The sequence below is a fragment of the Aedes aegypti genome, chromosome 3 (genome assembly GCF_002204515.2).
Source record: "Aedes aegypti strain LVP_AGWG chromosome 3, AaegL5.0 Primary Assembly, whole genome shotgun sequence".
Classification (NCBI taxonomy): domain Eukaryota; kingdom Metazoa; phylum Arthropoda; class Insecta; order Diptera; family Culicidae; genus Aedes; species Aedes aegypti.
The window spans coordinates 114,135,783-114,159,693 of NC_035109.1; the positions used below are offsets into that span (position 1 = coordinate 114,135,783).

Genomic DNA, 23,911 nt, shown 5'->3' on the forward strand with positions numbered 1-23,911 from the left:
AAAATGTTAGAAATGAGAAATACCTTCAGAAAAAAAAACAATTTGTTTAAACAAAGACAATTGCAAAAAAAAAGATTTTTTGTGGTAAAACCCACAAAACTATCTCTCTGGAAAATACTTGGATGGATATCTGGTGAAACAATTTCCGAAGAAATCCCTGAACCAATTGCTCTGGACATGTTTGAGTATATTCGCGGAAGAGTTTCAACATTATTTTCAAGAAAGCATTTTTAAGGAATGCGGAGAACAATTCAAATTAATTTTATATAAATCTAAAGCAACACTTAGAGATTTTTTTTGTGAGAAAATGCAAATTTGTGGAGAACTTTTCTGAGAAATCGCTAAGAACATCTTCCCAATTTAATATTGTTCAATTGTTTGTTGAAACCTTGTGGAATAGTAGGACAAATGCTTAGAGTAAACTGGAAGAAAATAATGTTATTAGTTTGATAATGTTTTTGGAGGAAGTTTCTAGATAATTTTTTGGTGATATTTTTCAAGCAATCCTTACAGAATTTCTTAAAGATTTTATGAATAATTTAATGAAGGAATTCGAAGAGAATTTCAAAAGCAAAGTTGGAAAAACTGTTGGTGCACTATCTGAAAAATTTGTGGAAAAAATCCTTGTATGGTGATCTTGAAGAGGATTCTGATGATTTTTAAATTATGAATGAACAACTGGATGATATTTTAAGTTAACGCTTATAATTTATGTAAAACGAATTAAATCAATAAAATCCATGCAAACCCCGAAATTTGTGAAAATTGTGATCATTGCGACCGGCATTACTTCGGCAATTCAAGAATATGCCCCCTCCAGGAAAAAACCTTGCTACGCCAATGTTTGGCAGTACCATTTCAGCGATTCTAAAAGAAGTTCCTTTTGATATTTCTGATGGAGAGATGTTTAGAGGGTTGTCCGTTTACCACGTGGCCATTTTTTCCGGATTTATCCACTACTTCCCCTACAAGATATCTCGAATGAATGCTTTTAAAAACTCGGAGGCATGTTTGGAAAAAAAAAATCAAAGTTTATCTTAAAGAAAACTTAGTTCTTAATAATTCGTAAAGCAACTGAAATCCTAATGTTATCCAACAGTCGTGGCTATAAGGAACTCAGGTTGATCTCTGGTCTCTGACAGTCCGGCCAAAAGGTATCTTGAGATTTTATTCAGAATTTGATCCACGCTGTTAACTGGAACTCACTCAGCCTGTTTATTAAACTATGTCTCGTTTTGAGCTAAACTTTTCTCAACATGGATGAAAGTAAGGGATTGCATGTCTCTCACACAATAAGGGTATGAAACATGTTGTAGAGGGTGTCACAAATGGTAACTTTTGCGTGAAATTCGTTAATTAACTTTTGAGGTCGCTAATCATACCCCATCGTGGAAATCCTGGCTACGCCCATGGATACACCGGTGTGAGTAAACACTGCTGCACTGGCATACGAAAATTGATTCCTCTCCGGAAGAACGGTTCCTTTGCGCAACGGTCCTGTGTAGTGAAATCTGCCATAGGGAAACTTGTTCCTTTTTTGAGATCTACTGAATCGCACATTGCGGGAAAAATTCTGCGAGGAAAACGGATGTATGAAAAGTTTTTTGCATGGATCTTCAAAGAAGATGAAAACAGCCCGTATAAACTTTCCGTGGCAGACGTTCTGCAAAAGAATAATCATGGCCGACCTTTGGCTGCTTTCCTATACTATCAATTCTAACACATTGGGAACCACTGATCAAAAGCACAGCTGCAGGCAACGTGATGTGTTTCGAAAAAGGGGTTATCGATTTAATTGAGATCGAGGTGAAGCAACACTTCATCGAGTTGAGTGTTTTGAAAACATCGCGTTCAATTTCCCTTCGAGCCCCCTAAGGGTTCGGATTGAATGCAACAGTTCAAAGTGGCGACAGGAAAAATGCTGGCGTTGCTGGTGGGTTGAGGAGCAAACCGAAAAAAAAACGTGACTGAGAACTTGGAGTTGGCCACGAACCTTTGCGAGTATATATGTAGGTTGGTATATAAATTGAAATGAGACTACCTCTTTGAGAGTAACATTTGGTTGTGAAGTTGCCACTAGATGATCATGAATATGCTCACTTGGTTCAGATTGGTGCATGTGATAGATTAATAGTCACAGCACAAGGTGAAACGGAATGCATTTGTTGAGCTGAGATACTCTGAAGAGTTGAATTATGCGAAGAAAACTGAACTAACTCTTGATATGTTTTAGGAGAGAACTATAGAACTTTATAAAGACTAGTACTTAAAAGATTTTTTAAAAACCGAAGAATTCAATACAGTACCAGATTAAGGGCCTTACTGACTAATGTAAACAAACTGAGTTTTATTCACCTAACAGTTGATTTGATAAATTGCAATCATATAATGCACATCTGTTCCTTAAAAATAACGTTTTTCACGAAATAAGTAAGAAAAACATAAAGGCGCATTTGATATTCTCTTACGATTCGAACTCTGACGTCAATTTCGCCCATCTTCCCCCTCTGCGGTAACCGGGCGCATTTGAGCTTGAGTGTGGTAGTAGGGCGCGTTTCAAACTGAGTGTGCAGAAGGGCGTTAGTGATGAAGGTTCGTGTGAGAGAGCGTAGCAGAACGGCGAAGCTGATGATAGTCAAACCAGAAGGACGAGGTCAAAAGGCGCAATCGCTGTTGTTAAACTGAAGACGACGAAAAACCGAGGGGCGCAACAGCTCTAAATTTTGATGAATGGCACATGATGGATTTTTATTTATTTTAACATGATATTCATAATATTTAAATAAGTTAAATATTTTGCTACAAAAATAATATTGTAATGGATCCTACAAAAATGCATCATGCGATCAAATCGATCGGAAACGTAGTATAGAATTAAAATTAAACCCGGAAACTTCAAACCGATTTTACTGAGAATGTATAAGTCTTCACATTCGCCCTAATTCTAACTCTGTATTGAATTCTCAGAGACTTTTCTGCAAAATAAACTTGAGGTGAAACTATTTGTCCTTTTATTCTGTATTATTTACTTCATGATACATGTTTATTGCATAATACGAATAAATCATGCTAAGTTGTAATTTTCCGAAACATTTGGACTGCTGTCAACAGCATGTCAACATCGTACAACATGTCAGATCTAGAACTTGTCCCTGATACGGCAATCCCACACTCAAATGTGCCATAAAAGCAACTTAATTTTGTAAATGTCACCCGTCTGACGTGTGACCGTTTACGAGCTACCACTTAAGTTTGGTGCATCATGAAAGATCAACCAGTAGGTATATCTGTTCCCTCCTTGCCCGCAATTACCTACATATTTGACGGTCACCAAGAAGAGCTTCGCGTTATTGTAAATGCCACTTTCAGTCACCCTGCGGTCATCTGGCAGTCGCATCGCTACGCTCTAGATACAGTACAGTACTTTACATTTGCGTTTTTTTTTTATTTTCCATACAAAATTATCAACTTGAGTAGTCTACCAAAGTTATTGAAATTATGCATGTACCGATTCAATTTTAATTTTTAGAGCAAGTTAGACATAACTTGAATTTCAACATATGTTTTTCTTCTTCTGGTGTAACGTCCCAACTGAGACAGAGTCTGCTTCTCAGCTTAGTGTTCTTATGGGCACTTCCACAGTTATTAACTGAGAGCTTTCTTTGCCAATTCACCATTTTTGCGTTTGTTTATCGTGTGGCAGGTACGAAGATACGGATAATCCATGCTCTGGGAAGTCGAGAGAATTTCTTTAACGAAAATATCGTTGACCAGTGGGATTCTAACCCACGACCCTCAGCTTGGTCTAGCTGAATAGCTGCGCGATTACCACTACAGCTATCTCAAAAATGGACTATTTTGTTTGAAAAATCGAAAAAGTTGCATATATATTGCCCTATACTGTATACATACCAGGCTTGGACAAGCCTCCGAGTGAGTCACTTATTCTTTTTTTAAGCTTTTTTCACCAGTCCGGCTCACACGAATATCGAGCGACGAGGTCATGATCATCGCATCAGGCGAAAGAGCTTCTGAATTCTGCTGTGACGGCGGGCGGCGTTTAGTGAAGGTGGTCATAATTGTATGCCGGCACACGTGCGGCACGTTAATCGCATAATGCCGCCAGAGCCGGTTAACTCCAGCAGCAATCATGATTGAATGTGTGGAAGCGCTGCAGGAAATTGATACTTAACGGCTTAGAGCAAATTTGACTAACAAACAAAGGTGGGTTCGAAAATTACGAAGGAAGTCTATGGTTATCTCGATTCGAGAATCGGAGCTGTGCAAAAGGGGAAAAGTACTTGTCAGGCAGGTATCTCTAATTAAAAGACGAACGGTATTTTAATAGCAGAGTATCGTCCATGTCCCACGTCAATTATGAGATCGGTGCAGATTCAGTTTTAAAGATGGAATCTCATGATGAGGGTACAATTGACTGGCGAATGGCCAAAATCTTGTTTGCCCAAGGCACCGCAGTTGAAAATGTTGACCTAGTATTGTGAGTTAGGTCAGAAGGTAACATGCGAAAGTTCATCAAAGATGGTTTGGATGTATTACTGAAAGAAGTTTTTTTTCCGTCTGAAATGAATAGTCACAGATGTCCAAATATGCTTTAAGGTGAAGATGAATCGAAGCCAAAGTTCAAATTTTCAAGAGCACGGATCACTCGTTTGAGCTGAAAACCTAATCGATTGGTCACCACCAGCTAGTGACCAATCGATTAAGTTTTCAGCTCAATCGGATGTTTGGTAATCCCGATCCGTGCTCTTGAAAATTTGAACTATGGCTTCGATTCATCTTCACCATAACCCATTAACGCTCGAATTATTTCACTTTCATAGTAAACCCTTTTTTCTGGATATCACAATATGATAAAAGAATGCGAAAATTGTCATTTCAATGGAAATCTACGGTCATATTTTATACAGTACATAATAAAAGAATTACAAAATTAAGAGACTTGTTTATTTTCGCAAATGTTTGAAGGTAGTATGGCGCATTAAACAGTGAAAAGATATAGTGAAAATAATATACAGCGGTAATTAAATGTTAAAATAAACATAAATTACAAATACCGAGGTTTGTTTGAAAATTATGAAAACTACATTACAAGTTCTGCTGAATGTGACATGCTTACGAAATACACACACAAACACATACACGTACATGCACAATACATACTAATTTGCACATACAACCATACATACACACGCATAGTCATAGTAGTAGCATTCTTCTTTTTTTTATTTTACTTCGGGCTCATAAAGCCTGTCCACGTTAAATTTCGGACACCCAAATAATGGCAGCAAAAAAAAGTTACTCATAATTCAACAAAAACAATTGTTTACTTCAGAATAAAAGAGTTATATCTACAAAATAAACAGTTGACAAGGATGTTAATCCTTCTTTCTGTAAAATTCTCGAACTTTCTGTGGTACACCCGCCATCCGTGTCCGAAATTTATCGTGGACAGGCTTTAGCATCAGATGTTCCCGGAGTACATATTAATAAAATTTCCACGAATATGGTAATATAATATTTTGCCGTAGAAATCACTACTGAAGAATCAGCAGGATTCCCATGTTATTTCCATATTATTCACCCAGGACTCTTAGAGGTTTCCCACAGAATTCTAATAGGAATCGGAGAGAATTCCCACATGACTCCTTGATCTACACTGGAATCTTACAATTCACAACAGAATCCCCACTGGAATCCCAGGATTCACCTTGAAAACTGAGGACGCATGTTGTAATCTTAAGATCCACACCAAATTCACAAGATCCATACTGGAATCCTCAAATCTCCCAATCCTTACAGAAATCTCAGATTACACACTGGAATTCAAAAATCCACTCTTACACACTACGATCCACTCTACTGTCCCAGGATCTGCACTGAAATACAACATACCACACAGGAATCTCAATATCCACATTGGAAACCAAGGATATACCACAAAGTAATACAATCCATACTAGAATCCTAGGTTCCACACTGAAACCCTATGATCTAGACTGAAACACCAGGATCCACATTGCAATCGCAGGATCTGCACTGGATTCTCAGCATTCACACTGGAATCTCATAATCCATACTGGATTCCCAGGATTCACATTGAAATCCCAGGATCCACACTGAAATAATCAAATACACACTGGAAAACCAAGATGTACCGTTTTGATTCATATTACGGACAGCTTCAAATTCCGGACACTGTACTTTGTATGGGAAACATTTCACACGAAATGTTTCAATTTTTGCCGTTCAAAAATTCTCACTTTCGAGGCTCGTTTTAGTCAATATTTTCCTTAAATATTTATCAAAAATTATAATGCTTAGCTGCCTTAGACGCCTCTTTAGTGGTTTGCCAATCTCAATTAATTATTTGACTTTTCTATCTATGGTTTTCATGAGCTGTCTGGTATTCGAATCAAAGTGTCCGGAATATGAGGTAAAAGTAAGGCAGCGTCCGGAATAAGAATCATGAGAAGTCCACATATTTCTATTTATTTAAAACTATTCATGTTGCGGAATCAAATTTTTCTTCCATCATTCGAAAGTTAATTGTTTTGAAGGCTCGATAACGTGGAGGAATCATACCGAATGATTAATTTAATATGCTTTCTGATGAGTTATACTGCACTGAGACCTTAAGTGTCCGTAATATGCATCAAAACGGTACACGTTAATCCCAGGAATAATACTGAAAAACCAAGATTCACAGTGGAATCTCATTATCCAAACTGAAATACCGAAATCCACACTAGAAACCTAGTATGCACACAGGAATCACAGGATCCACAGTGGAAACTCAGCATCCACACTGGAGTCCCAAGATCCACACTAGAGTCCAAGGATCCATACTGGAGTCCTATGATGATTCCCAGGATTCATACAGGAATCTTAATAGCCACACTGCAATCCCAGTACCCACACTAGATACTAAGGATCTATACTGGAATCCTAGGATTTACACAAGAATCCTAGGATTTACACTACAATTCCAGGATGCACACTGAAATCACAAGTTCAACTATGGAATTCCAAGATCCGCACTGGTTTTACAAGATCCACACTGGAATCACAGAAATCTAAAGTTTCACACTCGAAACTCAAAATCCTTACTGAAACATCAGGTTCCATACTGCCTTAGATCCACATTGACACACTACGATCCACACTGAAATAAAACAAATCACACTGGAGTCCCAATATCCACATTAGAAGTTTAGAATTCATAATGAAGTAACACAATCCACATTAGAAGCTTAGGAAGCATATTGAAACCCTAGGATATAGACTGAAATCCACATTGGATTCCCAGCATCCACGATGGAATCCCAGACTCTATACTGGATTCCCTGGATCCATACTGGGATTCCAGGATACACACTGGAATTCAAAGATCTACACTGGAATCCAGGATCCAAACTAGAACACCATCATCTACACTGGAATCCGAGGATCAACATTAGAGCCCCACGATCCTGACTTAAGTTACAGGATCGTCACTGAAGTTCCAGCATCCACACTGGAATTCCAATATCCACAAGGACCCACTCTAGATACTGGAGTCCCATGATCTACGCTAGAATGGAATACCAGGATCCATACTTTAAAACCAGTATCCACACTGGTACCCCAGAATCCACACTGAAATCCCAGAATTTACATTGGCTTACCTACACCGGAATTCCATTATCTACACTGAAATTCCTGGATGCACTCTTTAAATCTAAGATTCACACCGAAATATGATCCTCTCTAGAATTAAGGATTCACTCTGGAATACGAAGATCCACACTGAAATCCCAGAATCTAAACTGAAGTCTCAGAATCCACACTGGAATACCAGGATCCATACTGCAATCCTAGAACTCACATTGAAATCCGAGGATCCACACTGGAATTTCACTATCAACATCAGGATCCCTATATTCATATCTTCATATATCCATATTGGAATATCATGACCCATACTGTAACACCAGGATTAACACTGAAACCCCAGAATCCTAATTGGAATACCAGCATCCACAATGGAGTCCCAACATTCACACTGGAATCCTAGAATCCACACTGGATTCCCAGGATCCATACTGAAATCCTACGATCCACACTCGAATATCAGTATCCACACTGGAATCCAAGTTTTTAACCTGCGATCACAGCATTCATTCACACTGGAATCCCATGGTCCACACTGAAATCCCATGATTCACACTGGAATACCAGGTTTTACACAGTGAACGAGGATTCAAACTAGAATCCCATAATTCACACTGAAATATCAGGATGTACACTGCAAACCAAGCATCCCTAACAAAATCAACTGAAATATGCGTTTCACATTACAATCCCAGAATCAAAATCAAAATCCTACGGTCCAAGCTACAATCCCTGGATCCTCACGAAAATCCCAGGATTTTCACTGGAAATCCAGGCTCTTCCCTGAAATCCCAAGTTTTACATTGAAATCTCCATATTGAAATCCCAAGATCCACACTAATCCCAAGATTTACACTATTATCAAAAAAATCACATTCAGAATTCACCAGGATCTACACGGGGATCTCATGATTTACACCTGAAGACTAAAACCCACACTGGAATTTCAATGCCCACACTGTACACCAAGGATCCACACTGTCACCCTACATCACAGTCTCAGGTTCCACTGTGCAATCGTTCGATCCACATTTCAATCCCAGGATATTCAATAAAGGTTCTACACTCCATACTACGAACCCAGGATTCACATTGTAATCAAAGGATCCGCACTGCAATTCTACGTTTTACACTACAATCGATCAAAATCAAGATCCACACTAAAATGCTACGATCCACACCCCAGACAACCAAAATGTACGCATAACGAAATCACCTGGAGGCTTTGTACGTGCAAAATTTCACTTATAAGATGTCGCGAAAAGGCCTTCTACGTACAAAAGTGGAGGCGATATGCGTGCATATATTGTGATGATTAATAACATACAATGCGAGTGTATAAATATTCTCCCGAACTAACCTGTTATCTTATGCGACTTAACTTATGATAACAAATGTTGATTTGACAGCTGCTACGAATTGATTCGACTTACTTTGTACAAGTGTACGGGACGAAACAAAATGTACAAATAAACTCAGAAAAAAAGTGTTTTATGCGAGGAAACTCATCAATTTGACGAGTTTATCCACGGTGCTTTGCGAGTTCGATGTAATTAGTATGAATAAACGAGTTTTAACGTGAACTTTCATGCGATTTCTGGTTGTCTGGGACTGCAATCAATCCCATACTGGATTCAAAGCATCCACACTGAAATACCAGGATTCACATTGGAGACCCAGAATCCACACAGGAATTCTGGAATCCACACTGAAATGCCAGGAACACCACTGGAACTCCAAGATCGACACAGAAGTTCTGCAATCCACACTACAATCCGAGGGTCCACACTGAAATCCTCAAATCCCAGGATCCTCAATAGAATAAAAAAATCCACACTAAAATACCAGCATCTACACTGAAATCTCAGGATCCATACTGGAATGCTATGGTCTGCACTGGATTCCTAGAAGCCAGACTGTAATCCTATGATCCATCCTGAAATCCCAGGATCCATTCTGAATTCTCAGGATTCACACTAGAAACCCGTAATCCACACTGGTTTCCAGAATCCATTCTACGATCTCTGATTTGGAAACCACGTTTATTGTAACATAAAATGAGCGTAGTGATGCTGACAGGAGTTGCAACAACTCAAATTTGGAATATATTATACTTACAGCGCAAACTATATAGTGGAAAAAAATAGAAATTAATAATATCTATCGTTATACTGCTATTGAGCATTTTACAACATTGCCGAACTACCATCCATTTTGTCTAGTAGATTTCTGCCAGATAGTCATAATGATTATTTCTGCCAGATAATTTTTTTTGGGATTTATGCAAGAGTTAATTCAAGAATCATTTCCAGAGTTCCTCTAGGGACTACCTCCTGCGTTCCACAAGATATTCTAACAATTACTTCAAGATTTTGCTCTGGAATTCTTTCAGCATTGTCTTCAGTGATTCTGTCAATATTCTACAGGAGCTTTCAGAAATAATCTTCCAAATACTTCGCAAGAAATTTGTAATGATGCTCATAGATTTGTTCATGTTTAACTTGATATTTTGAGGAATTATATGTAGAGAAATCCTACCGGTATTTTTAAGTAATTTCCTCATAAATTCTCAGAATATGCATTCAGGTAGTTCTTCTAAAAACCTTACAATATTTCTGGTTAAGCCTTTTTGGGCATAATTACGCCTAGTAAGAGCGTTGACCATGCTAGCTTCTGCTAAGTTTACTGAAAATGGCTCCAGTGCACTAGGATGAAAATTTCGTTTTCAAAGATAGCAAAAAAAGGATTTATGTATCACTATCTTCACATTCATACTGAAGATGTCTGAAATAACTCCTCTAGGTATTTCTTCTCTTTCTAGCTATGTTTTTCCTGGGGATCAGAAATTTATTGTAGAATTCTGCCAGAGATTCGTTTGAGAGTCACTCTGAAGATTTCTATCTGCGGACATTATATATTTCCATGAATATGTTTTTACATTTTTCTATAGTAAGGTACAGTGGGGGAAGTGTATCAGTGGGGTAAGTGGATCATTTGTCAATATAAAACATAAATGCTTGAATATGTCGAATGTTTTCGCACCATTGCTTCGTTTTAGGTTATATTCTTATGCCATTCTTATGCTGATACTATTGCAAAACTGGTACTACACGTACACTAACACAAGCAAACTTGTTAGCTGCAAAAAGTAATTAATTTCAAAATTGGTTTCCATCAATCAAAAATCCATTGTATCTCTGTCTTAAATCGAATTTTATTATTTTTTTTCGACAGATGGTGAGCACTTCAGTTCTAGTTGAATGAATCACAATGAAAAATATGTGATTTTTATAAATAAATACAAATATATTGGACATGGTACACTTACCCCTACTTTTTAATGGGGTGGGGTAAGTGGATCAAGAATTATTATCATTTATTGGCAGACTGCTTACGAGAATTTTATTAAGATTTAATATCCGCAAATGTTGTTTCCTTTTATTTTCTTCTATTCCCAGCTTGAATTTGTCAAATTGAACATAGAAAATTTGAATTAATCCACCTAAAAGTTTTTTAACCTTTCTGGCATATAAAAAAAATTAAAAAAATAATAATTTCAAAATGTATACGAAACTTTTCGTGTTTTATCTAAGTTGAGTTGTAAAAGAGCAAAATATACTAATCTTCCAATTGAACGCTTAGTATCGTACCTTATTTGACCATAGAAATTGTTCTAGTGCGATGATACACATATGTTCATAAATAAAATAGAAGTATTTCAGTTTGTTATTCCAAAATAAAAGTAACTAATATTTTTAAACTAAGAGTTTCTAAAATATCGTTAGGAATAATCCAACAATACTTCTGTATAACTTATGCGTATAAATGGATGAATTATCTCCAAATTTTTCTAGAGTCAATGTTTTTTTTTGTTAGATTTAGTATGAACTAATATATACATACTTTTTGTTATATCTTGATTAAATAAAAAAACTTATTTTTAATTTCAAAGTATTATAATGTAACATTACTAGCACTTATAACAATAACGAGAATAATATCATTTTTATTATACATAATCACATCACATTTGTTTCGAGAACAGATTTCTTTTATTGGTGATCCACTTACCTCACCATGGTGGGACAAGTGGATCATTTGGCGCAAATTTTTAAGTCTCTCATACTCAATACATGACAATCAGAAAAATAAAAATAAATGACGATTTGAAGTATAATAGTCCCTCATTTGTTATCCACAGAAAAAAGTTTGAATTACATTATTCACGCTAGCTGTACATAACAATGAAGTTAATGATTGATTTTTCTGTATCCACTTACCCAACGGTACCTTATATTTAGATTTTTTTTTCCAAATATAGCTCTCAGCGTTCCTCCAAGTTTCTTGAACAAAATAAAAAATCATGCGATTCTTCCAAGAAAAAAAAACGCTTATAGGATTCAACTTTGGATTCCTTCGTGATACTTCTAGTGATACTCGCAAGAATTTTTCATCGATATATTTTTGAAATTTTTCATTTTGAAGGATCTTTCCTGAAAATTTTCCATATATACCAGCTAGATGGTTCGCCTGTTTTTTCTCGTATTCTAGCATGGATTTTTTTGAAATGGTTTCAAAAATATTCCTTTGAAAATTTATCCAGGAATTCCTCATTTGAATCATGCAAAAGATTCTGCGTAACTTTGTTAGTTGTATTTTACGAACCTATCCAGTGAGATCTACAATGAGTTTTTGGAATATTCCCGTAAGGATTTCTCCAGATTCGTTCATGATTTTTCTATTGATCTTTTTGGGCATTTTGTGCATTGCAAATGATAGGATTTCTGACAATTCACCAAAAAAAAAACTTCTCCATGACCTCCTGCAAAAATTACAGTATAGCCTATGAAAAATATAAATATGTTAGGAACTTGAATGTAGTTCACACAAGCGTTATTTTCATTGTTTTTGTAAAATAATCTATTTTCTGGTTACTGTAATTCAATCTACAATGCCTTATTATGCAGGACCATTTTTTGATATAGTTTTCACTAACCTAGTCAACATGCTAAAGCAAAAAATATTGAACGTTTTGTTCTCTATGAATCAGGAAAAAAATTTGATGATCGAATTCTCTCGCATTATTGTTGAAAATATAAGTTTTTTAGTTTACCATAAAATATTTTGCCAAAGCATTGCCACTGCCTGCAAAGTTAATATTGAAGTTTTCCTGATTTTTCAAAACAGGAAATTTTTTCGTTTGGTTAGAGACATCTTAGATCCACACCTCAATTACTGATGGTACGTAGTTTAAGCTAAAATATATTTGGATCTCCAGATCTTCAGTCATAAACCCCTTCTCTCATATTCAAAATAAAAAACAGTGTCTAGTCAGATTGAACCAATCAACCAACACATAATATTTATTATTCGTTTTCATCTCCGATATAACTAACATTAAACATGATATGACGATTTTCGCATTTTTGTACGAGCCAACTCTGTACTCAACGTCTGATGAATTATTTTAGGGGTTAACTATGGAATTACCTGTAATTTGTCAGAGCCATTTTCGACATTTTGTCCATAAGAATTCCTTTATGAGTGTTCATAATAAGAGATTACACCAGAAATTTCTTCAAAATTCTTCAAAAGTTTTCTGTTAAGACTCCACTTGTTTGACAAGGACCACGGACAGTTTTTTATGAATTCTCTCGACTTTTCGTCCCCTCATCAATTTTTACAGGAATTATTAAAAAATCTCCCAAAGTTTTCTGAGTTATTTCTCATTAAAAAGGAATTAAATCCCTTGGATTTCACCTCTAACACTAACGGAGATTCAAGATTCCAGATGTTCAGAAATTGTGTATACACAAGTAAAGGTTAGCACGTAACGAAGACATTTGTTATGGATTTCTAACACATGCATAAGTTACGATTTGGATGTTCTTGAATCATCTAATATATTTCATTTTTTCTCTCTTATCATAATCTTCGTACTACTAAACCCACCGCACCAGGCGTATTTCGGTGGATTGTGAGTGTTCCAGCAGGTTGACTTTCCTGCTCCTCGATACCGTCCGTTCAAATTACTGGTCTGACAATTGTTGTACCACCAGGCACCGTGAAACGAAACAGCACAATTATTGTTACTACCTGGAATGTTGTCGTTTTTCCTATCATGGGTCGTAAACTTCATTCCCTTGTGATAACTGAAGGAATCGCCAGCTGATCCTTTGTAAGATCCCAATTCATCCAAAATGTAGGCTTGCTCTTCCGATCCAATTCGGAATGAATCGTACGAAGCGCGCAACAACTTGAAGTCCCAATCCACGAGAACAAACAATATTTCGAAATTCCCGGAATTCGTTATCCGATGGATTTTGTCCAGCCCCAGCCAGAACTCCCCTCGCAAATCACCGAATCCATTTTTGTACTCGTCCCAAGTCCGATAAAAATCAACTTGTCCGGAAAATCGGTGCTGAATGATTGTCCAATTTCCACCGAAATTGATGAAATCACAAAGAGCTTCAAATGATGGACCTCCGGGGGGTTTCAATTGCACCAATCCGGGCGTCTGTACTGGAGCATCGCTGCAAGATTTATACTTCGGACTCTGGTCTTCAATTTCAACCATCTGCATCGTCGTCGTCGTCCTTTCATCAGTGCAAGTGCATGTCCTTCGGTCCGCTTTCAGCTCACTCACGGTCAACTCCAAGTCGACAATCCTGCAAATGTCAAAATAGTCTTTTAGTCACAAATCCAAGTTTACGTCCGTCCTTCCGCTGCACGTCGTTGATGACCTACTTTTGCTCCAGGAGATCCATTTTGGCAATCAACAGCTCGTACCCAAAACCGGACACCGCCAACGATTCATCCAGTTCCAATTGCCAGCTGCAATGATTGGTTAAAATCCACCAGAGCACGATGCCAGTAGCGGTCGTAATCCGAGCAGCACGATTCGACTTTATCTGTAGCAGTTTCATCGCAGTTCCTTTCAATCGAGTGGTGAGAATGACGACGACGACGACGGGAGCGACAAGTTTTAATGAACTTTAGAAACATACTGCGCCGATCGCAATGGTCAAGGTTTCGGTGAGGGTAACGAGGACGAAGATGATGACGACGACGCACGATGTGGATGATTTGCGGACAAGTTTGCTTGCTGCATCATTTGTCACGACTCGCGAGTACTGGAGGATGGGGATGGAGAATGTTCTCATTTGGATGTGTGAGGAATAAAAAAACGAATGAATATTGGAATGTGATTCCCCGTAAATGGGTATGGAGCTTAGTGCTGGTACCGTCGCTATTATGCCAGATACCATTTTTCCTCCACACGTTTATGAAATTATGTTAATGGCTTAAGTTTTGTTAGTTAGTTTTAGAAATTTAGTTCGTTTTGGTTTTAGTGTTATAAAGATTTTTTAAGCTTTCAGTCGGGATATACTGTGTCCGTAGCTTGTAATAATATCAAATCAATTTTGGAGCATCTCAAGATAGTCATTAACCATTGAAGTAAGGTGGGGCAAAAGATCGTCCTTAGTGGAATAATAAAATTTCAATTAAAAACTATTACAATTGAAAAACAAAAAAAAAATATCGCACAGTGAATCTTCAACATCTTTCTCTCTTCTTGAAATCACGTCCTTACTGGGACAGAGCCTGCTTCTCAGCATAGTGTTTAATGAGCACTTCCACAGTTATGAACTGAGAGCTTTCATAGGGCGGTATGAATAAAAAGCGTAGAAGTTTACTACATGTAGCATCTACTCAAAAACAAAATACATAAAGTTTACATTCAAAGGTTTATACTATAATTGAAGATTTCCTCTGAAATCTCAACGGAACTGGAAATCAAAGGGATCTAAAGTTTACAAGAATTCCAAAGATTCGGACCAGAGTTTGCAGGAATCTCACTGAAATCTCATAGATTCTTACAGAAATACCGTCTTGCAGATACCCGAATAATTTAAAAAGATTGATAGCCAGATCAAATACCGGAAACCCAGAATTACTATAGAGATTCCAGAATTACAAAGGAAATCAGAGAATCTTGGATGTCAGTTAGTCAGTCATTCTTACATAAAATTAAGGATTACTTTATAATTAGCTGAAATCCATCCGACATCCGAGAATTCCTAAGAAATATCATAATTATCGTAATGTCAGACTGAACATAATTATCGTAATGAGTATTTTCCTACCTGCCACACATGATATTCACATGCAAAATGGTCAATTGACATTGAAAGCTCTCAGTTAAAAACTGTGTAAATACTCATAAGAACACTAAGCTGAGAATTGGGCTCCGCCCAGTTGGGACGTAAAGTCTGAAAGAATACCAGATCTCTCAAATAAATTCAAAATTCCTCACCGGAATCTCAAAATTCTTTTCGAAATATCAACATTTCTATGGAAATCTCAAAATACCTTTCGAAATATCAAAGCGATATCGTCTTCCCCTGATATTTACTCAAATTTTAATTATTCCATTCATTTCAACAATCTCAAAGCATGTGTAGCAACCTATGAAGCTAACTGGTAGCTTTGTAGTAAATGCTACCTTTATTCATAGCAACGCGTTGTTTGTAGTATGTTCGAAAGGTGTAGAAAGATAAATGACACAAACATGTTCCACTCGTGTTCCACATATAGCGTTTACTACCGATAATGTAGTAAACTTCACTTTACTACATTTTATTCATACCGCCCAGTGCCAAACTTGCCATTTTCGCATTCGTTTCACGTGTGGCAGGTGCGATAATACTTTATGCTCAGTAGAGGAAATTTCTATTACGAAAACATCCTGGATCGACCGGGAATGTAACCCAGACATCTTAAGAACGTTTTTGATTTGTAGCCTCGGACTCTAACCCTATGAATTTTCAAGATTTTGACTTCAATTTTGCTGAACAAATTTATATCGAAATACCGTTTTGTTTCATATTCCGAACATTTAAGTCCAACAGTGACTTCAAATGCATATGATAGACATAAATTAGCTGATATTTGTGAAAATTTCAATACCTCCACAAAGTCTAACTGGTAGCTGTTGGGTTTACTAACAAAATTGTTTATTTAAACTTGTTTAGTATTGTTTCTACGTAAAAGTATAGGAATACATTCTGATTCAAATGCCTAACACTGTGTTCATTCTGTCTCATATTCCGAACACTTTGATTCAAATTCCTAACAGCCCAAATTATTGATATTCAAATGCATAATTTCGCAAATAAATTTATCTGAGCTTGTTCTACTGGTTTCGAACTAAAAAATTATCGCTACTTTCGAGGTATAAAATAGATTAGAACACTTTTAAATTGAATTGCAATTGACTACCATTTCCTGGTGATTTGATTTTATATTTCAGCGAAATATTTCAATCAAGTCGTCATACAAAAACCTAGTGTTCGGAATATGAGTCTTTTCGGAATTTGAGACAAAACGGCACAGTCAACTCTCCCACACTCGATATTTCGTATATCGATATCGAGTTAGAGAAACATAGTAAAAGTTAGTTTTCATGGCTACCTTGATGGTCCCTTGGATCGCAGTTGCATTGGTTTTGTGTTACCTCTCTAGCTCGATTGTCTCTTCAATATTGAGTTATGGAGAGTTGACTGTATTATCTATTTTCAGTTATAATTGTTTTAAAATGTATTGTCCTAAACGAACTTTTGCCCCACCGGCAGCCCTGTTGTCGTAAAATTTGAGCTTCTTAGTCGTCCTTTTTTGAGGGGGGCGTTGCCATTGCCCAGAGGGCGCTTCTATTCCCAGGCGTTAATGATGTCGGCTCATAAGAAATATCACAAATATTTCAATATATATGGATCAATTGGATGGATGGAGGTTATGTTGCTATGGGTTTTCGACTTTCAGTTTATATAGAACATAAACGGAAATCCAAAAACCCTTGGCAACATTTTAATATATAAAAATTGCTAATATCACAAATACTTCAACATACATTCCTAACGAACAAAAACCAAAATGCATTTGCACGTATTTAGTTTGTGTTCCATTTCTATTGAAATATCGAACGAAGAGATCAAGTATACATGGACTTAAACATTATTTAGTTGAAAAGTTTGCTGATGTAAAAAGTGAATGTTATTTTGTCCTAGTATCAATTGAATCTACCTTAACAATACCTTCTGTATATGCTATGTGACTATTTCCTAGAGTCATACCATTACGATGTACCATTCAAATAGAAATCATAATTCATGCAATAAACTTAGTCTTGTAGAACCTATCACTCAGTGTAAAAGGAATCATCTAGTGTCAATCTAAAAGCCACATAGAACCGTTTTTGTGTCTCTCTCAAATTTAAAATTTTCTAAGATTGTTCGTGTTTCAGGGAATATATGAGAAGAAGATACGAGAAGAAATACATAGAATTTATCAAAAACTGAGCTTTTTTGCCAACTGTCAAGCTATGGTCCAGCAATTTGAGTCAACCTAAATGTTTCTCCTCTAGTTATAAAAAATTTAGGCAAAATACGACGCAAACTATAATTCTAATTATATATGCCGATGGTAACCGTGTTTCAGCGATTAAGGTACAGTGGGGGAAGTGTATCAGTGGGGTAAGTGGATCATTCGTCAATATTAAGCATAAATACTTGAATATGTTGAATGTTTTCGCACCATTGCTTCATTTTAGGATATATTCTTACGCCCACACTGATACTATTGCAAAACTGGTACTACACTTACACTAACACAAGCAAACTTGTTAGCGGCAAAATCAATTAATTTGAAAATTGTTTTCCATCAATCAAAAATCCATTGTATCTCTGTCTAAAATCGAAAACTATTAGTTTTTTCGACACACGGTGAGCATTTCAGTTTTTATTATTATTTATTGGCAGACTGCTTACGAGATTTTTAATAAATTTTAAAATCCGCAAATGTTGTTTTCCTTTAACTTTGTTCATTCCTAGCAGCCTTTGTCAAATTGACCATAGAAAATTTGAATCAATCCACCTAAAAGTTTTTTTTTTACCTTTCTGGTATAAAAAATATATAAAAGAATAATAATTTCAAAATTTACACGAAACTTTTCGTGGTTTATCTAAGCTGAGTTGCAAAAGAGCAAAATATACTAATTTTCCAATAGAAAGCATATAATCGTACCTCATTTGACCATGTAAATTGTTCTAGACACATGATACAAATATATTCATAAATAGAATAAAAGGATTTCAGTTTATTTTTCAAAAGTAAATGTAACTAATATTTCTAAACTACGAGTGTTTTTCGAAGACATCGTTGGGAATAATCCTACAATACTTTTATTGTAACAAGAATAATTTGTTGTTGTTTTTTTGTTCTAATTAAAGTGAACTAATGTATACATATTTTCAAATATATTTTGATTAAATAAAGATACTTTTTAATTTTAAAGTATTAAAATGTAACATTACTAGCACTAATAACAAGAACGAGAGTAGTATTATTCTTATTATACATAATTACACCACATTTGTTTTGAAAACAGATTTTTTTTATTGGTGATCCACTTACCCCAGCATGGTGGGGCAAGTGGGTCATATGGCGCAAATTTTTAAGTGCCTCATACTCAATATATAACAATCAAAAAAATCTAAATAAATGACGATTTGAAGTATATTAGTCCCTCATTTGTTATCCACAGAAAAAAAATTGAATTACATTATTCACGTTAGCTGTATATAATAATGAAGTTGGCTGTTGATTTTTCTGTATCCACTTACCCCACGGTACCTTATTACTCAACCATAACTCGGAACATTTTTTACGAAATATTATGCGTATTCTCAGTCATGTCAGACCAGAAAAAAATGTTGACTTGACTAGAATGCGATGAAAAGTTTTAAAGTTAAACATAAATAAACCAATACTGAGATTCGATGTTTCGAATGTTTGATTATGTTTGTACGTAAAGTAATATATGAAGCATACTTAGAGAAATATATGATATTTTTTCTTTAAAAAAATGAATCAAATAATTAAGTTTATTAAGATTTTTCTGAGTTTTCCAAAAGCAAAACATCTAGAAAATATGAACTATTTTTTTTACATGAAGAAGAAGTGTTCGATTTTCAGCCAAATATATGGCTTAAATTACAAATAAAATATCGCTGTTGAGGTGATAACAATATGGAAAAAAGTCAACAATTTCTCTGGTTTTCAATATATTTCGCAATGGTTTAATCTTTTGTACCGTTTTGCATCGAATTGCCGGACGCTTCGAAAGCCGGACCTTGAACATTTTCTTATTTTTTGCCATGTTTAAGAAAGTACAACTGTAATGTTAACACTCAGTTCGATTCTTTGATTTTAAATGTTTATTGTGAATGTCAACGTATCGTAGTAGGCTTTAAAATCATAAAAAATAAAAACAAACTGCGCTTGAAAACGTCAATTGATTTTCCGTCTGATAAACAATTTCTTAAGGTTGGTGCTCGGATATGTGCTCGAAGTTTTCATGGTCAACATACGTTTCTGTGTTAAACGTGACTAACAGGAGGAAAAAAGTGTGTTTGTATTGCCAGCTAGTGAAATTTACCGGTATTTATATGAACATTTCTTTATTAATGGTTAAATTCAAGTGTCCGGATTACGAAGCATGATTTCCAGCTGCTTCAAAAGCCAGACATCCGAGAATGTGAATTAAAATGTGCCTCTATTTTAATCATAATGATCAAAATCGACAATTGATGATTGTAAAAGTGATTTAGAGAACATTTGGTAAAAAAAAAAACTAAATTGTTACCTTCCGTTTCGGAAAAATAATTTGAATAGAATGTGTCTCGTTAAGTTCCAGATGTCGCACGTCACTGAATCTCATGCGGCGATAGAAGAGAGTTGTGTGATTTGTCTTTGTTTTTCACATCAGTTTTGACTGTTTAATAGTCAATACTGAAAGCTGGTGATATAACCTTAAATAAAGTGCTAAAAATTCAATTCGAATGAAATACTTACAAAATCTTTGAGTATTTAATTAAATAAGAGTGTCCGGAATCCGAAGCAAATGTGTCCGGAAGTTGAATCAGCTCGAAAGCGATGTACGGATTTCAAAGCAAGACATACAATGGAACTTTTTTTTATTTTAAGTAGTGAGATTTTCCTCAAACATTGTATTTTTCTTTGCACAGCAACAAAAATTGAACTATGTACGGTGTGGAAATATTTTATAGCTTCAAGATATACAAGAATTTGCTTTTGAAATTCAAGTTTGAAGTTGCACTGCCTCTTAGGTGTCCGGATTTCGAAGCAAAACGGTAGTTTTACGATAGATATATTAGTGAATCTTGGAATTTCCAAGTATCAATTACGGATGGTTTTCAAACCTTTTCATCAAATTCAAAAACACAAAAATGCTGCTCGTGGTGCATAGTTGATTATAAAATTTATCACTATCACATGAAAATTATTGGTCCAGAAAAAAACAAGGGTATTAACTGACTGACATAAGAACATATAAGTTGAAGATTCTTTCATTTTTTGTAAACTGTCATTCGCGGAAAGGACATTCGAGGAAAAGTGGCACAATCGTTTGACAAATAGTAAAGACAAACTATAGATATTATAAACAATATATGAAACTTAAAGAAGCAAACACTACTTTTCACTTGATATACATTAGTTAAGGTCACAAAGTAAACAAAATTTAATTGGTTTCCTACAGGGCGTTAAGTTGCAGCTTATCTACGTGAAACAAGGTATAATCACTTCAGGGCGTTGATACAGATTAAAAAAAATTGATAGATTTTTACGGGGCGTTACGATTTAATTCATTAATGTGGACTAAGGATAAATTACTGCAGCATATTGATAGAGCTTGGAATTTTCAATTAATGTCATACAGGACGTTGAGATGTACCTGATCATCATAGAAAAAGTCAGTCACTCCAGTCAAATTACTGCAGGGCGTTGATACTGCTAAGAAATTTCAATTGATTTTCAACAGGGCGTAAATATGCTCCAGATTTCACAAAGATCAATATGGAATTCAGTCAAATCACTTCAGACCGTTGATATAGCTTGATCGATTGATGTTATAAAAAGCGTTAAGATGTTTCTGAACTACGTGAAAGAAGGCCAAATTACTCCAGGGCGTTGCTAAAGCTTGGATTTTTTAATTTATGTCCTACAGGGTGTTGAGATGCACCTGATCTACATTAGACTGGCTCTTAAACAAAAAAGTTGTAAAACTCAACGGGGCACCCTCTAGATATGTGCGTTAGGTTAAGAAAAAGCTCTCTCAAAATTTCAACTCATTTGATTGCTCCCCCAATATAGAATATTCATTTCAAACACACTGAAAATTGACCCTATGTCATTGTTACGTTCCATATACTAGTTAATCGCATTCAATTGCGCCCAAAATGACAAATTCACTAGTTGATACCCTAATGAACATAGTTTCGGAAGGTTGTATCTAGATTTGAGCTCGTGTTCTTTGACCTTTCAGTGCACAGTGGGACGGATAGGGGCTTTAGGAGGAAAGATGGAACTCACACCTTCAATTGTGATTTTACGTTAAAATGATATTCTACAAAGTTGTTCCTATTACAAAAACAATTTTTTTGGTCGGAGCGAAAATTAGGGTGGCCCTTTGTAAAAAAAGATAATCTTAAAAACTTTTTTATTTTAAGGAATATTGGTATAGTTTGTTCTACAAAGTTGAAGATCAGAAAATTTTAAGCTGATTTGACCAACAAAGTTTTTTTCTAACTCAAAAATTGGCCGTTTTAGAGCATTTTTCGCTATTGATGTAGGGTGGCCCTTCAAAATTAGGTTTTTGTGATTTATTTTCATTATTCCATGTTTTGTCAGAAAAGTTGCCTTCCCATCACCTTAAAAGCTTAAACAAACATACAAGATATAGCTAACTGAAACGAATAGATACAAGAATCTTTTCGTGATGCAAATTTCATTAACTTTCATGGACATAGAGTATCATCGATACTAATACATACGATAGACGAAAGTAAAATGACAAATATGACAAATAAAGCTCTCAGTTAATAACTGTGGAAGTGCTCTTAAAAATAGTAACCTGATAATCATGATCTGTTCCAGTTGGAACGTAATGCAAAGAAAAAGAATATTGAAACATTTTTTTCTGATGAAGAGTTATGGACTTTTTTATAACAAAAAATAACAATTTTTCGGGTTTATAGAGTAGGGGAAATTAAACTTTCGTTGGGATAAATATAGCGTTTTCCAGCTTAAAATATGAATAAACATCGTATTCTTCTTCGGCTGACTGGATCATAAGAACATAACTGTTAAAAACAAATGCACAGTTAATTAATGATCATGTAGGCAATTCCCGCCTAAGGAAACTTGGTGTTATAAGGTTTTAACGTTTTGAAGTTTACATGTACACGACGAAACACGTGTCAAATGTACAAATTGAAATTGAAACTTTTCGCAGTTTCAATTTGTACATTTGACACGTGTTTCGTCGTGTACATGTAAACTTCAAAACGTTAAAACCTGTTAAAAACAGTTTTTCAAGCATCTTCCAAATTTACTACAAGGTTCACTTTCTGACATCTCTACGTGATCAAATAATGCATCTGGTTATTTTCCTTAATCTGGACTGTAAAGTCAGCATCATAATCAGAAATCATACTCTAATAATCATTCGTTTCAGGTACGCTTTATCTTCTAACGTGCACAAATCACTTGTAAACGGATTTCCGGTAATTAAAAATTCGTTACTTCCAATCAGAATGTTTCCCAATGAGGCTGGTGAATCCCATAACAAAAGTGTTCGAAAGTTTAGGAGGATGACATAACATGAAATTCAACCGTGAGCTAAATTTAAAACATGTTTAGAAGACTATTTTCCTTATTTTTTTTTGCAGACCTTCTTTGAATATATTCACAAGTAAGAAAATTATTGTAATGCAAAAAACTTTTTGTTTGCCTCAAATACATCTACAAGTGTTAAAATGTTTAATGTTTCATCGGAAAAATGTACAGGCCCCAAAATATGCGTTTCAATCGGCTCTACAGATGATGGGAAGGCAACTTTTCTGAAAAACTCCAAATAAAAAAAATAAAACACAAAAACCTAATTTTGAAGGACCACCCTACATCAATAGCGAAAAATGCTCTAAAACGGTCAATTTTTGAGCTAGAAAAAAACTTTTTTGGTCAAATCAGCTTAAAATTTTCTGATATTCAACTTTGTAGAACAAACTGTACCAATATTCCTTAAAATAAAAAAGTTTTGATGCTTATCTTTTTTTACAAAGGGCCACCCTAATTTTCGCTCCGACCAAAAAAAATGTTT

General features: G+C 35.4%; 2 protein-coding genes across 4 annotated transcripts in view; both read right to left on the reverse strand.

Moving 5' to 3' along the window:
• LOC5567033 (glucose dehydrogenase [FAD, quinone]) overlaps positions 1 to 23,911 on the reverse strand; it is a 206,254-nt gene that overhangs the window by 44,368 nt on the left and 137,975 nt on the right. The window lies entirely within an intron of this gene.
• LOC110677651 (microfibril-associated glycoprotein 4-like) lies at positions 13,550 to 14,763 on the reverse strand. Its single transcript, XM_021848548.1, has 2 exons — positions 14,419 to 14,763; positions 13,550 to 14,339 (listed from the first exon to the last, which is right to left on the reverse strand). The coding sequence occupies exons 1-2, from the start codon at positions 14,595 to 14,597 to the stop codon at positions 13,580 to 13,582; spliced, it is 939 nt and encodes a 312-aa protein (XP_021704240.1). The 5' UTR covers positions 14,598 to 14,763; the 3' UTR covers positions 13,550 to 13,579.

Coding starts and splice junctions, on each gene's coding strand:
- LOC110677651 (XM_021848548.1), bottom strand. CDS start 14,597: ATGAAACTGCTACAGATAAAGTCGAATCGTGCTGCTCGGATTACGACC. Junction 14,340..14,418: donor ATGGATCTCCTGGAGCAAAA/GTAGGTCATCAA, acceptor TGACATTTGCAG/GATTGTCGACTTGGAGTTGA.